Source organism: Apus apus, chromosome 1 (genome assembly GCF_020740795.1).
Source record: "Apus apus isolate bApuApu2 chromosome 1, bApuApu2.pri.cur, whole genome shotgun sequence".
In the NCBI taxonomy this organism is placed as follows: domain Eukaryota; kingdom Metazoa; phylum Chordata; class Aves; order Apodiformes; family Apodidae; genus Apus; species Apus apus.
The window spans coordinates 125,947,960-125,960,791 of NC_067282.1; the positions used below are offsets into that span (position 1 = coordinate 125,947,960).

The 12,832-nt window shown below is 51.9% G+C and overlaps 2 protein-coding genes across 2 annotated transcripts in view; one reads left to right on the plus strand and one right to left on the minus strand.

Annotated features, from left to right (window-relative positions):
- LOC127383600 (ovostatin-like) overlaps positions 1-5,637 on the plus strand; it is a 73,902-nt gene extending 68,265 nt beyond the window's left edge. The window contains 9 exon segments of the mRNA XM_051616819.1: positions 183-348; positions 1,372-1,595; positions 2,176-2,394; positions 2,694-2,821; positions 3,171-3,261; positions 3,828-3,902; positions 4,179-4,281; positions 4,988-5,029; positions 5,618-5,637. Of these exon segments, the coding sequence (XP_051472779.1) occupies positions 183-348; positions 1,372-1,595; positions 2,176-2,394; positions 2,694-2,821; positions 3,171-3,261; positions 3,828-3,902; positions 4,179-4,281; positions 4,988-5,029; positions 5,618-5,637 (1,068 nt within the window).
- A 2,240-nt stretch (positions 5,638-7,877) lies between these two features.
- A2M (alpha-2-macroglobulin) overlaps positions 7,878-12,832 on the minus strand; it is a 30,705-nt gene continuing 25,750 nt past the window's right edge. Inside the window, exons 29-36 of the mRNA XM_051614079.1 lie at positions 12,096-12,319; positions 11,297-11,515; positions 10,870-10,997; positions 10,430-10,520; positions 9,789-9,863; positions 9,410-9,512; positions 8,662-8,703; positions 7,878-8,050 (exon numbers count right to left, since the gene is read on the minus strand). Of these exons, the coding sequence (XP_051470039.1) occupies positions 8,025-8,050; positions 8,662-8,703; positions 9,410-9,512; positions 9,789-9,863; positions 10,430-10,520; positions 10,870-10,997; positions 11,297-11,515; positions 12,096-12,319 (908 nt within the window). The 3' untranslated portion in view covers positions 7,878-8,024. The remainder of the gene's footprint in view (positions 8,051-8,661; positions 8,704-9,409; positions 9,513-9,788; positions 9,864-10,429; positions 10,521-10,869; positions 10,998-11,296; positions 11,516-12,095; positions 12,320-12,832) is intronic.

The following is a 12,832-nucleotide window of genomic DNA, read 5'->3' on the forward strand; positions in this document are numbered from 1 at the left end:
AAGGACTTGATGGTTGAGCCTTGTGATATCAGAATTGCATGCTTCCAATTTTGGAAGTTCTGGAATGCATTATAATACCCCACTTGTTCCTAGATCTCAAAGTTCAGTAGAATGATGGGTCATTAATAAGGCAAAAACCTCCTTTCTCCCAAGCCGTACAACCAGTGGTTATCTCTCCACAGCACTCAGTGGTGCGGAATGCTCTGTTCTGCCTGGAAATGGCAGCAAATGCGAAAGAAAACCACATATACACTAAGGCACTGATGGCATATGCCTTTGCCCTGGCAGGGAAGGAGGAGAAGCGAAAGGCACTGCTTAACTCACTTGAAAAGGAAGCCGTAAAAAAGGGTGAGTGTGCCAGGTGGGACATCTCTTTCTTCCAACCCACGGGCTTTACATCTTCCCTTGATAAAATGGCTTTTATTGGTGGGACAATGGCTGCATTAAAGGGCTTCTGTGGATGGGGAAAGGAGGAAGGAGAGGAAAGCCTTGTGCTAAGGGGTTACATTTTTGAGAACTCCCTCTCAGCTCCCGGTCCTACTTCTCTGCTCCTGGAGTTCCTAAAGCTCCTAGGGAGTTCATCGGGAAGTGCCATGCACTATCTCCACGAGTGCAGAAATAACAGGTAGCTCTGCTGGTGTCTCTCCTCAGTGCTCCGCTTGCCACCCCAGGCCCTGCTTAGCAAAGGCTTAGCAATGTTTATGGCCACTCTCATCTTTCCAGCACACATGGTCAATGTAGAACAAAGCCGACTGTGCACAGCCCAAGGGCTGATAAATCAGAGAAGAGCTGATGGATGCACTGAGAAAGAAAACAGACACACAGGTCTTTTTGAAGGCTGTAGCATGAACTCTGAGTCTTCCAGGAAAATGTAAGGACTTGGAAGCGTTCTGGGAATATCAGGCTGGACAGTGGATCTGCCCAGACGCAGGGCTGTGAAGGAATTATCCCCAGCACCTTTTGGCTTTTCCGCCTACATGTGACTATCAAGCCCTGGTCACGTTCTTTGGGCCCTCCTGCCTCACACAGATTGTCACTGCCTAGCCCTGGCATCATCTCTGCTCAACAACAGAAGGAGAGTCTTCCTTCTTAGGTTGCTGATTCCTCGAGCTGCTCCAACCCATACATGTCCCTGTGAGTCTAGGACAAAGTAGTATGCAGGTCTGAGGACTGAGCCTCAGCAGTCTCAGACTAGTTGTAAGCCTGCAGCAGGTGTAAGCCCAGCCCTTCCAACTTCATTCTGCATGATGGGTACATCTGGAGGCTCTGTCCTCCCAGCTGGACTGGCAGCAGATCAAGCAAGAACTCTCTTGCAATAACTACTATTAATTGCTTGTTGTCTTGTCTCCACTCTCCCTGTCTGCTGTGAAGATGGGTCTGTTCATTGGCAGCGGCCTGGGAAGGAGCCGGAGGTTGATCTCCCGTACTATGGCTACCGAGCTCCCTCTGCTGAAGTGGAGATGACAGCCTACGTGCTCCTTGCTCACCTCACCACGCAGCCAGCACCTTCCCAGGAAGAGCTGTCATTCACCTCTCTTATTGCAAAGTGGATCAGCGGTCAGCAGAATCCCAATGGAGGCTTCTCCTCCACCCAGGTGAGCTGCTTCCCTCCTCACGCATCAATGTCAGAAGACCAGAAATGCCCGAGACCCCGGTGGGAGCACAGTAAGGGTCACCAGGGCAGGGACTGTACCGCTGCAGCGTACCCCTGCCGTATCCACCATGTTTGCCAGGTTCTCAAGAGGCTAGAGGCTACTATTTCAGTTAGTGCCTCTGGGAATGACTGATACTTCGATGAATCAAATTGGGACCGTTATCAGGACCTGGCTTTCTTGGCACAGTGGGGCAGAATGGTAGGGACACAAGAGACGTGTCTGTGCCCTTGGAGGGGGCTCCCATTGCAATTTGTTTGTGCGTATGAAGTTGCTGCTTTGAAGGCTGTGCAGAGCTCACTCCAGTGAGCTCAGGGACCATGCAGGTGCTGTGCAGAGAACGCAGGAAGGGAATGGAAATGTGCAAAAGCTGCTCTTTTTTCCTCTGTCCCTTGTACCTAAAACTGGGGAAAGTGAAGAATGGAGGGGATGGTGCTTGCCATCAGCAAAGGGCAGGTGGTGGGCAGGCAGGCTGTGGGAGTCTAACTGTGTTCTCCTGGGTGCCGGGACCCATCTCTTGCAGGACACAGTGGTGGCTCTCCAAGCCCTGTCCGTGTACGGAGCTGTCACCTATGCCAAAAGCGGAGCAGCTTCCAAAGTGACCCTGCGATCTGCAGGGGACTTCCAGCAAGACTTCCAAGTGGATCCCGCAAACCGGCTGCTGCTCCAGCGTGTGCCCCTGCCCCAGGTGCCAGGGGAGTACAGCACGGAGGTGTCCGGCGAAGGATGTGTCTACCTACAGGTGAGGGTGCTGGGGGATAAGTAGCATGCTGGGAGGGGATCCCCTTGCCAGGCAGGAGCCAGGGAGAGGGCAGAAGGGACAGGGGAGAGGGGAGGAGTGGGAGAGAAGGCTCTGGGAGAGGGCAGAGGAGAGGACAACTAGAGGTGTGTGGCGGGAAGGAGGGAAGGATTCATAATGTGGAGTCGCTCTGAGAATGGGAGAAGTGGGGAGGCTGGATGGTGAGAGGATGGGCTCTCTCACGTGCTGAGAACGTGCGCACGCGCGCACACACACACACGGAGCTGCTGGCTCTCCCCTAGGCAAGCCTGAGGTACAACGTGCAACCTGAGCAGGAGGACGCACCCTTCATGCTCCATGTGTACACGATCCCAGAGACATGTGTGGACGCCAGGGCTCACAAGACCTTTGACATAGGCATAAATGTCAGGTGAGTCTGTGTTTGGGTCTGAGCCTTCCTGGGAAGCCATGGGAGCTGGAGGAGGTATGGGGAGCTAGTCTGGAAGCCCTGCAGGGAAGTGTGGGCAGGAAGCAGCCGGACTGGGAGTTGAGGCTGTGGAGAAAGGACATATCCTGCAGTGGTGGAAGTGTGTGGGCAGCCTAGGACTGGGCCACTGAGAGACAGGATAGGTGCCCTGGATGCCAGGAGGCCCTGGCATTGCTGCAGAAGAAGGTGCTGGACTGCAGGATGTGTTGGGTTGCCAAGAGTTATGGAAAAGGTGGAAGCACCCCCAGCTTTGACTTGAGGTGCACTGGCTGTTTGTTGGTTGGTTCCTTAGTTACACTGGGGAGCGCAATGACTCCAACATGGTGATTGTTGATGTGAAGATGCTGTCAGGATTCATCCCTGTGAAGTCCTCCTTGAAGAAGGTAGGATTCTGTGTGAAATGTTTCTTTGAGTATGTGTTTTTAATCAGGGCTGCCCAACTTCTTATTATCGGGGCATTTAATTCTTCTTCTGGTATGTTCTCCACTGTAAGTCCTGTCCCTCTTTTCCACCGGTTCTTCCAGCCCACGGCCATGGAGGAGCGGTGCATGTGAGATGCCACCAGGAGACTCCTCAAGCACTTCTGGTAGCTTGCAGTTGCTCAAATATATACATTGTTTGGACTTGAGACTCACAGCTGAGAGAAGACCATCAGGTCTAATTTCAGAGACTCGGGAGCCTTTGGATGTGTACATCAGCTATGACAATGCTAGGCCCTCGTTCCATTTTTGTGTTGAGGAGGTGCAAGAGCATGAAATGGTGGAAAGTGGGGGGAGATTTACTGTGCATGGCTTTACACAAGAGCCCCCAGGAACTATTCTCCCACTGATTTACTTCTCAGCATCCAGGTGCTGAGGCTCTAGGGAGGGGAGGAAGCCTAGATGTGTTGAGGGACGGCTGACTAACTTCCCTTCAGATCAGTAACCTCTTATGTGTCTCCTCTTTCCAGGTCTCAAATACCTGGTTTCACCAGGTCCAACGGACCGAAGTGAGCACAAATCACGTTTTGCTGTACATAGAGCAGGTGAGGACTAATCCAGGGATAACCTGGGGTGCACAGTGAGCTCTGCAGCTCACTGGCAAAAGTACGCACAGAGATGGAGAGCAATGCTAAGCTAAGAAAGGCCCCAGGGTTTCCCCTCAGCCCTTAGCCAGGCCAGCAGCCCCCACAGCCCCCGGGGCCTGGACACAGGTGGCAAGGGAGAGTGAGGGAGACTGGGTCAATGTGGAGGCACGGGGGGGTGGGGAGCCCAGGGTGCTGCAGAGCCGCCCCTGAGCCTCCACTGCTTCCCTTCCCCAGCTGAGCAGTGAGACCCTCAGCTTCTCCTTCACAGTGGAGCGGGACGTCCCCGTGCAGGGCCTGAAGCCAGCTCAGGTGAAGGTCTATGACTACTATGAGACAGGTGAGTGAGGGGCTGGGGCGCCTGTGGGAGCGAGGGTGGGCAGTCGGGCACACGGAGCAGCTAGGAGCTGTGGGGACCCACAGCTGCCCCTGGCTTGGGCCTTCTCCTACCCCTGCGCTGCCTGAGCTCCCTGAGCACAGAGGGGTGTGGAGGGCTGGAGGCTGCCACCCTGCTCTCCTCCCTCCTGCTCCTTCCCCGGCAGGCCCCTGAGAACAACGGGAGGCAGGTCTGGGTGGGAGCGAGGTGTGGGGATCCCCTGCACAGCTGCCCCTCACACTGGGAGCTGGGGGTCCCATGTTGAGGTCCAGCCCCAGAGCACAGCCGTGCCCATGCTTCCAGGAAGTCCTGCCTCTCCTTGTGCCTCTCCTGTCCCAGCTGCTGTGCCAGGGTGGCAGCGGCAGAGTCCTGTAGATCCCCTGGCACCCTGCTGTGCTGGGAGAAGGTGCCTGAGCATCCTTGAGTACACTGGGGTGCAGACCTGCTGGGGCTGCCAGTGTGGGGTGGCTCTGCCTTGCTGCTGCCACCCCTGGACAGGGCTCTGACTGGGGCTCCCTCCCACCGAACTGGGATCTCTGGGGGAAGCTGGGGATGGTGGCAGCAGCCTGCTGTGTGGCCTGGAAGAAGCTTCTCTCTGGCATACATCCTTGTGCCAGGAGTGCCAAGGAGCTCTGACACCCTGCTCTTTCCCTTCCCTTCTGTTTTCCAGATGAGTTTGCCACACAGGAGTACACCGCTCCCTGCACCACAGGTAAAAACCACTTCCTTTCTTCACAGTTGTCTTCATCTCCTTCATATTTTTGGTCTTCCTGCCAGCCATCTTCTCATTCTGCTCAGTAGGTAATTTGGATGATATTGGCCCAATTTACAGGCACAGGTTTTGTATGCAAAGCTGAGAGCACAGCAGGCATAATGCTGTTGACTCATTCAAAATCCACCATTCTTGAATTTTCAGAGTGGTTTCCATAGTTAAATTATCGTGGCTTGAATGCCGGTTGTGTCTGTATCTTTCTGTTACTTCCCCTCTGACTTTTTGTTTAAGTTTCTTACATCATTCTTTTTTTCTCAGGTTTGAATACCCTCTCATCCTACCTGATAGCTCCAGCTAATTTAACTGTGGGATCATGCAAAAAGAACTTGGCTTTTAAAAATTACCTAGCACACTCCTCCCCAAAAGTGCTCCATCTAGAAAAACAGAGCAAATCAAGGCCACCAGAAGATACCCCACAAATAAACATGTCATGGTCCTATCTACCATGATTCCATGCCACACTCCAGAACCTATTGGCCAAGTATGGCATACTGTTTCACTGACGCTTTAATGTGGTTCTGCTCTAAGCCCTTCACTTCCTACTCTGAGCCATACCTGCATAGGAAGTCCTCATTACAGAGGAATTCCTTCCAACCCTTGCCATTGAAGAACTGTTTTGCTCTTACAGGAACTTGGTCTTGCCTGTCTTGTATGGTGGGTCAGACCTCTCTCAGCCTCACATGGCTTTGAAGTTGACATGAGTGTTGAGTGGCATGAATGACACACAACCCTGGTCAGACAGCAACTCACTCTCCTCCACTGTGCTTCACACACAACCTGGCTTCCCAAACCCACATCTTGCTCTCTCTGTCTCATGACCTGAGAGAGGGAACTGGAGAGTCTCTCTAATTCCTGTAACCTCCCATCTTTCATCATGAGGAAGTAGACAAGGGCAATGCATGAAGAATACTCCCAGTTGCTGAAACCCGCCTTCCTCAGAACCACCACTACTACCACCATCTATTGAGAGGATGGAGTGACAGATTAAGTGTCTACAAGGACTGGGAAATTACATTTACAAATAAATTAACTGTACTAACCAATGATTTTTAAACATTTTATTCCCAATTCTGTTTTTTCCTGCTTAGCCTCCAGTCACAGCTTTAATCTCCCTTGCTTCTTAGGCTGAAGAGCATCTTGTCCAGCCCTGCCTGTATGCAGGGCAATAAGGCAGACAAATGAGGGGGGGAAAAAAAAAAAAAGAGGACAAAACTATTCAGGTATTTAAGGTGGGGTCAGCCTTTGTAATGTAGCCCTTTTGGTACTATGTACTCTGAACTCGTCATCTGAGATCCTGTCTAATCAACAAAGAAGAGCAGGTACTTCTTGAAAACAATTTATCTTCCCCTGGCTTAGAAACTATAACCTTGATTGAACTTGTCTTCAGGTGCCTATCCATGTCTTCCACTGGTAGGCAGCCAGGATGATCTGCTAATATTACATGAAATTCAGCCTCTCTGATGTCCCCCACAGACACCCCTTTCAGGATTGTCTCTTGTTTGTATAAGACATGGAGGAGATACACACTCTTGCAAGGTTAGAGTGTGCACGGAGGGACAGGAGCGATGTGTGTATGAATTATGCCTGCAGCTGCTAATTTATAATGGCCTGTTCTGCAGTTGAAGCTTGGGCCTTCCGTAATCTGTTCCTGCAGCTGCTAGGAGGTCCCCAGGGAGTTGTGGGTAAACACTGTTTTGGCAGCCTAGAAGCTCAGAAGCCTAGAAGCTAATGGCATTTGCCAATAATCTACCTACCTAAGTCTAGTTTAAATGGCACGTTTATTTAAATCATAGAGTTGTTTTGGTGAAATTGTCCATAGTCCTGTTGTAGTTAAGATATCTCCAGGAATGCTCCTCTTTCTTGGTTTTGTCCCGTTCATTTCTGGTTTTAACTTCTGAATGGCAGAAAGATCTTATGTGACTTAATTCACATGAAATGCTCATTGTTAGGTATCATGGCTTATCATATATCCAAAGTACACACAGCTAGTTCTTCCATCTAATTTTTTTTAGTGTGCCTATGCAAACAGTGTCATTGAGAACAAATAAAATTCTTCATTTGCTTTGATATTAATATTTTGTCACTTTGTCTCCTGTGTTGTTTGGCATTTATTTACTCAAGACCTTCTTGACACCTCATATTCAGATGAGTCTATGGAATGAACTGGCTTCAGTGAAAGCTGAGCAAAATTTCTAATCAAGGATCAATGCTAACTGTATTGAGAGTGAGAAAAATACAAGCGGTTTGACTCATAGGGCAGTTCTTGGTTGAAATTCTGACTTAAGACACTTAAGTTCCCAGTCCCTCTCTGATTTCACTTCAACTGCTTAGAAACAAGCAGACAATGTCTTAGCTGCTAGAATGAGAAAGGCCACTGGGCTTCCCTTCACTTCTATCTGGCCTACTGTCAAAGATCAGATTGTACAGGTTTACACTGTCTTTCCAACTTATAGCAGTGATTTTACAGTGGGATCAAAGGCAATTTGTGATCATGCATTTATGTCCAAGGATTATCTTACAGTAAACACCCAATTTTAGAGGCAGGGAGCCAAGCTTCCAGTGCATAATGCATCAGGTAGAATTAATTTTCCTCCTGGAGAACTGGCAAATATGGAAGTTAACCTCACCACTGGCAAAAGCTGTTTGCCTCCTGGTATTCCAGAGAAGTTGCCAAACATTGCCTTGCTAGGGATGGCTCTGAATTTAAATCTTGGGCCATTACAGTCTGAACTATGAATAGGAGGAGACACAAGATGCAGTAACAAAAAATAAGGCCAGAGGCATCTGATGAGAATCAAGACTTCATTTATTTATAGTGTTACTTCATTTTTGGTGTTGAAGTGTCCTCAACCTCAATAGGCCCCCTCAACAAAAAGATCTTCTTGGGGCAGAGACATGTAATCTGATCCAGCAAGGCTCAAAGAAGATTTGCTCTTTAGACATTTCCCTGTTCAGCTGTGGCTGGAGGTGGGAAAAGAGAGAGGTAAGTATCTTGGTGAAGTGGTGTCCAGAGCACTGGATATCTTCTCTGAGTTCTGGTGGCTCTGTGAGTTCAAGCACTGTTAAAATCTGGGAAAGAGCTTCACCTGAAAATGCCCACCAAGGACCCCACCAAAGATGTTAATAAAGCCAACACTTCACCAAAACTTTTGGGAGACAATTACTCAATATCCTTCCATGTTTGCAGCATGGCAAATATGTCTGTGAAAAGGGCAGAGACACAAAGGCTGAGCATGGTGTTCAGCCCCAAGGGAATTTCAATCCTATTTGCACTATGTGACACACATAAAATAAGACAAGGGGCTCTATGCGAGTGAAGGCAGTAAGACTGGAATTGCCATTCTCAGGGAACTAAAATAAAAGCTGTATCTGATCTCGCACAGGACATGGGGTGGCAGCATTTCTTTTCCTCTCTGCACTAAGGCATGCCTAGAGATTTTAATAGACATTATGAAGATAAATGCTAGGTATATACATAGGCTGCAGAAAGCCAAGGTATGCAAAGACTGTCATTTAACACAGCCTGCAATACCCCATGCAGGAAACATCTGAGTTGCTTGTGTGAACCCTACCTGTGGTGCAGGGAGCGGTGTACTCCTGTGTGGCAAACTCATCTGGAAAACAGAAGGGAAGGGAAAGAGCAGGGTGTCAGAGCTCCTTGGCACTCCTGGCACAAGGATGTATGCCAGAGAGAAGCTTCTTCCAGGCCACACAGCAGGCTGCTGCCACCATCCCCAGCTTCCCCCAGAGATCCCAGTTCGGTGGGAGGGAGCCCCAGTCAGAGCCCTGTCCAGGGGTGGCAGCAGCAAGGCAGAGCCACCCCACACTGGCAGCCCCAGCAGGTCTGCACCCCAGTGTACTCAAGGATGCTCAGGCACCTTCTCCCAGCACAGCAGGGTGCCAGGGGATCTACAGGACTCTGCCGCTGCCACCCTGGCACAGCAGCTGGGACAGGAGAGGCACAAGGAGAGGCAGGACTTCCTGGAAGCATGGGCACGGCTGTGCTCTGGGGCTGGACCTCAACATGGGACCCCCAGCTCCCAGTGTGAGGGGCAGCTGTGCAGGGGATCCCCACACCTCGCTCCCACCCAGACCTGCCTCCCGTTGTTCTCAGGGGCCTGCCGGGGAAGGAGCAGGAGGGAGGAGAGCAGGGTGGCAGCCTCCAGCCCTCCACACCCCTCTGTGCTCAGGGAGCTCAGGCAGCGCAGGGGTAGGAGAAGGCCCAAGCCAGGGGCAGCTGTGGGTCCCCACAGCTCCTAGCTGCTCCGTGTGCCCGACTGCCCACCCTCGCTCCCACAGGCGCCCCAGCCCCTCACTCACCTGTCTCATAGTAGTCATAGACCTTCACCTGAGCTGGCTTCAGGCCCTGCACGGGGACGTCCCGCTCCACTGTGAAGGAGAAGCTGAGGGTCTCACTGCTCAGCTGGGGAAGGGAAGCAGTGGAGGCTCAGGGGCGGCTCTGCAGCACCCTGGGCTCCCCACCCCCCCGTGCCTCCACATTGTCCCAGTCTCCCTCACTCTCCCTTGCCACCTGTGTCCAGGCCCCGGGGGCTGTGGGGGCTGCTGGCCTGGCTAAGGGCTGAGGGGAAACCCTGGGGCCTTTCTTAGCTTAGCATTGCTCTCCATCTCTGTGCGTACTTTTGCCAGTGAGCTGCAGAGCTCACTGTGCACCCCAGGTTATCCCTGGATTAGTCCTCACCTGCTCTATGTACAGCAAAACGTGATTTGTGCTCACTTCGGTCCGTTGAACCTGGTGAAACCAGGTATTTGAGACCTGGAAAGAGGAGACACATAAGAGGTTACTGATCTGAAGGGAAGTTAGTCAGCCGTCCCTCAACACATCTAGGCTTCCTCCCCTCCCTAGAGCCTCAGCACCTGGATGCTGAGAAGTAAATCAGTGGGAGAATAGTTCCTGGGGGCTCTTGTGTAAAGCCATGCACAGTAAATCTCCCCCCACTTTCCACCATTTCATGCTCTTGCACCTCCTCAACACAAAAATGGAACGAGGGCCTAGCATTGTCATAGCTGATGTACACATCCAAAGGCTCCCGAGTCTCTGAAATTAGACCTGATGGTCTTCTCTCAGCTGTGAGTCTCAAGTCCAAACAATGTATATATTTGAGCAACTGCAAGCTACCAGAAGTGCTTGAGGAGTCTCCTGGTGGCATCTCACATGCACCGCTCCTCCATGGCCGTGGGCTGGAAGAACCGGTGGAAAAGAGGGACAGGACTTACAGTGGAGAACATACCAGAAGAAGAATTAAATGCCCCGATAATAAGAAGTTGGGCAGCCCTGATTAAAAACACATACTCAAAGAAACATTTCACACAGAATCCTACCTTCTTCAAGGAGGACTTCACAGGGATGAATCCTGACAGCATCTTCACATCAACAATCACCATGTTGGAGTCATTGCGCTCCCCAGTGTAACTAAGGAACCAACCAACAAACAGCCAGTGCACCTCAAGTCAAAGCTGGGGGTGCTTCCACCTTTTCCATAACTCTTGGCAACCCAACACATCCTGCAGTCCAGCACCTTCTTCTGCAGCAATGCCAGGGCCTCCTGGCATCCAGGGCACCTATCCTGTCTCTCAGTGGCCCAGTCCTAGGCTGCCCACACACTTCCACCACTGCAGGATATGTCCTTTCTCCACAGCCTCAACTCCCAGTCCGGCTGCTTCCTGCCCACACTTCCCTGCAGGGCTTCCAGACTAGCTCCCCATACCTCCTCCAGCTCCCATGGCTTCCCAGGAAGGCTCAGACCCAAACACAGACTCACCTGACATTTATGCCTATGTCAAAGGTCTTGTGAGCCCTGGCGTCCACACATGTCTCTGGGATCGTGTACACATGGAGCATGAAGGGTGCGTCCTCCTGCTCAGGTTGCACGTTGTACCTCAGGCTTGCCTAGGGGAGAGCCAGCAGCTCCGTGTGTGTGTGTGCGCGCGTGCGCACGTTCTCAGCACGTGAGAGAGCCCATCCTCTCACCATCCAGCCTCCCCACTTCTCCCATTCTCAGAGCGACTCCACATTATGAATCCTTCCCTCCTTCCCGCCACACACCTCTAGTTGTCCTCTCCTCTGCCCTCTCCCAGAGCCTTCTCTCCCACTCCTCCCCTCTCCCCTGTCCCTTCTGCCCTCTCCCTGGCTCCTGCCTGGCAAGGGGATCCCCTCCCAGCATGCTACTTATCCCCCAGCACCCTCACCTGTAGGTAGACACATCCTTCGCCGGACACCTCCGTGCTGTACTCCCCTGGCACCTGGGGCAGGGGCACACGCTGGAGCAGCAGCCGGTTTGCGGGATCCACTTGGAAGTCTTGCTGGAAGTCCCCTGCAGATCGCAGGGTCACTTTGGAAGCTGCTCCGCTTTTGGCATAGGTGACAGCTCCGTACACGGACAGGGCTTGGAGAGCCACCACTGTGTCCTGCAAGAGATGGGTCCCGGCACCCAGGAGAACACAGTTAGACTCCCACAGCCTGTCTGCCCACCACCTGCCCTTTGCTGATGGCAAGCACCATCCCCTCCATTCTTCACTTTCCCCAGTTTTAGGTACAAGGGACAGAGGAAAAAAGAGCAGCTTTTGCACATTTCCATTCCCTTCCTGCGTTCTCTGCACAGCACCTGCATGGTCCCTGAGCTCACTGGAGTGAGCTCTGCACAGCCTTCAAAGCAGCAACTTCATACGCACAAACAAATTGCAATGGGAGCCCCCTCCAAGGGCACAGACACGTCTCTTGTGTCCCTACCATTCTGCCCCACTGTGCCAAGAAAGCCAGGTCCTGATAACGGTCCCAATTTGATTCATCGAAGTATCAGTCATTCCCAGAGGCACTAACTGAAATAGTAGCCTCTAGCCTCTTGAGAACCTGGCAAACATGGTGGATACGGCAGGGGTACGCTGCAGCAGTACAGTCCCTGCCCTGGTGACCCTTACTGTGCTCCCACCGGGGTCTCGGGCATTTCTGGTCTTCTGACATTGATGCGTGAGGAGGGAAGCAGCTCACCTGGGTGGAGGAGAAGCCTCCATTGGGATTCTGCTGACCGCTGATCCACTTTGCAATAAGAGAGGTGAATGACAGCTCTTCCTGGGAAGGTGCTGGCTGCGTGGTGAGGTGAGCAAGGAGCACGTAGGCTGTCATCTCCACTTCAGCAGAGGGAGCTCGGTAGCCATAGTACGGGAGATCAACCTCCGGCTCCTTCCCAGGCCGCTGCCAATGAACAGACCCATCTTCACAGCAGACAGGGAGAGTGGAGACAAGACAACAAGCAATTAATAGTAGTTATTGCAAGAGAGTTCTTGCTTGATCTGCTGCCAGTCCAGCTGGGAGGACAGAGCCTCCAGATGTACCCATCATGCAGAATGAAGTTGGAAGGGCTGGGCTTACACCTGCTGCAGGCTTACAACTAGTCTGAGACTGCTGAGGCTCAGTCCTCAGACCTGCATACTACTTTGTCCTAGACTCACAGGGACATGTATGGGTTGGAGCAGCTCGAGGAATCAGCAACCTAAGAAGGAAGACTCTCCTTCTGTTGTTGAGCAGAGATGATGCCAGGGCTAGGCAGTGACAATCTGTGTGAGGCAGGAGGGCCCAAAGAACGTGACCAGGGCTTGATAGTCACATGTAGGCGGAAAAGCCAAAAGGTGCTGGGGATAATTCCTTCACAGCCCTGCGTCTGGGCAGATCCACTGTCCAGCCTGATATTCCCAGAACGCTTCCAAGTCCTTACATTTTCCTGGAAG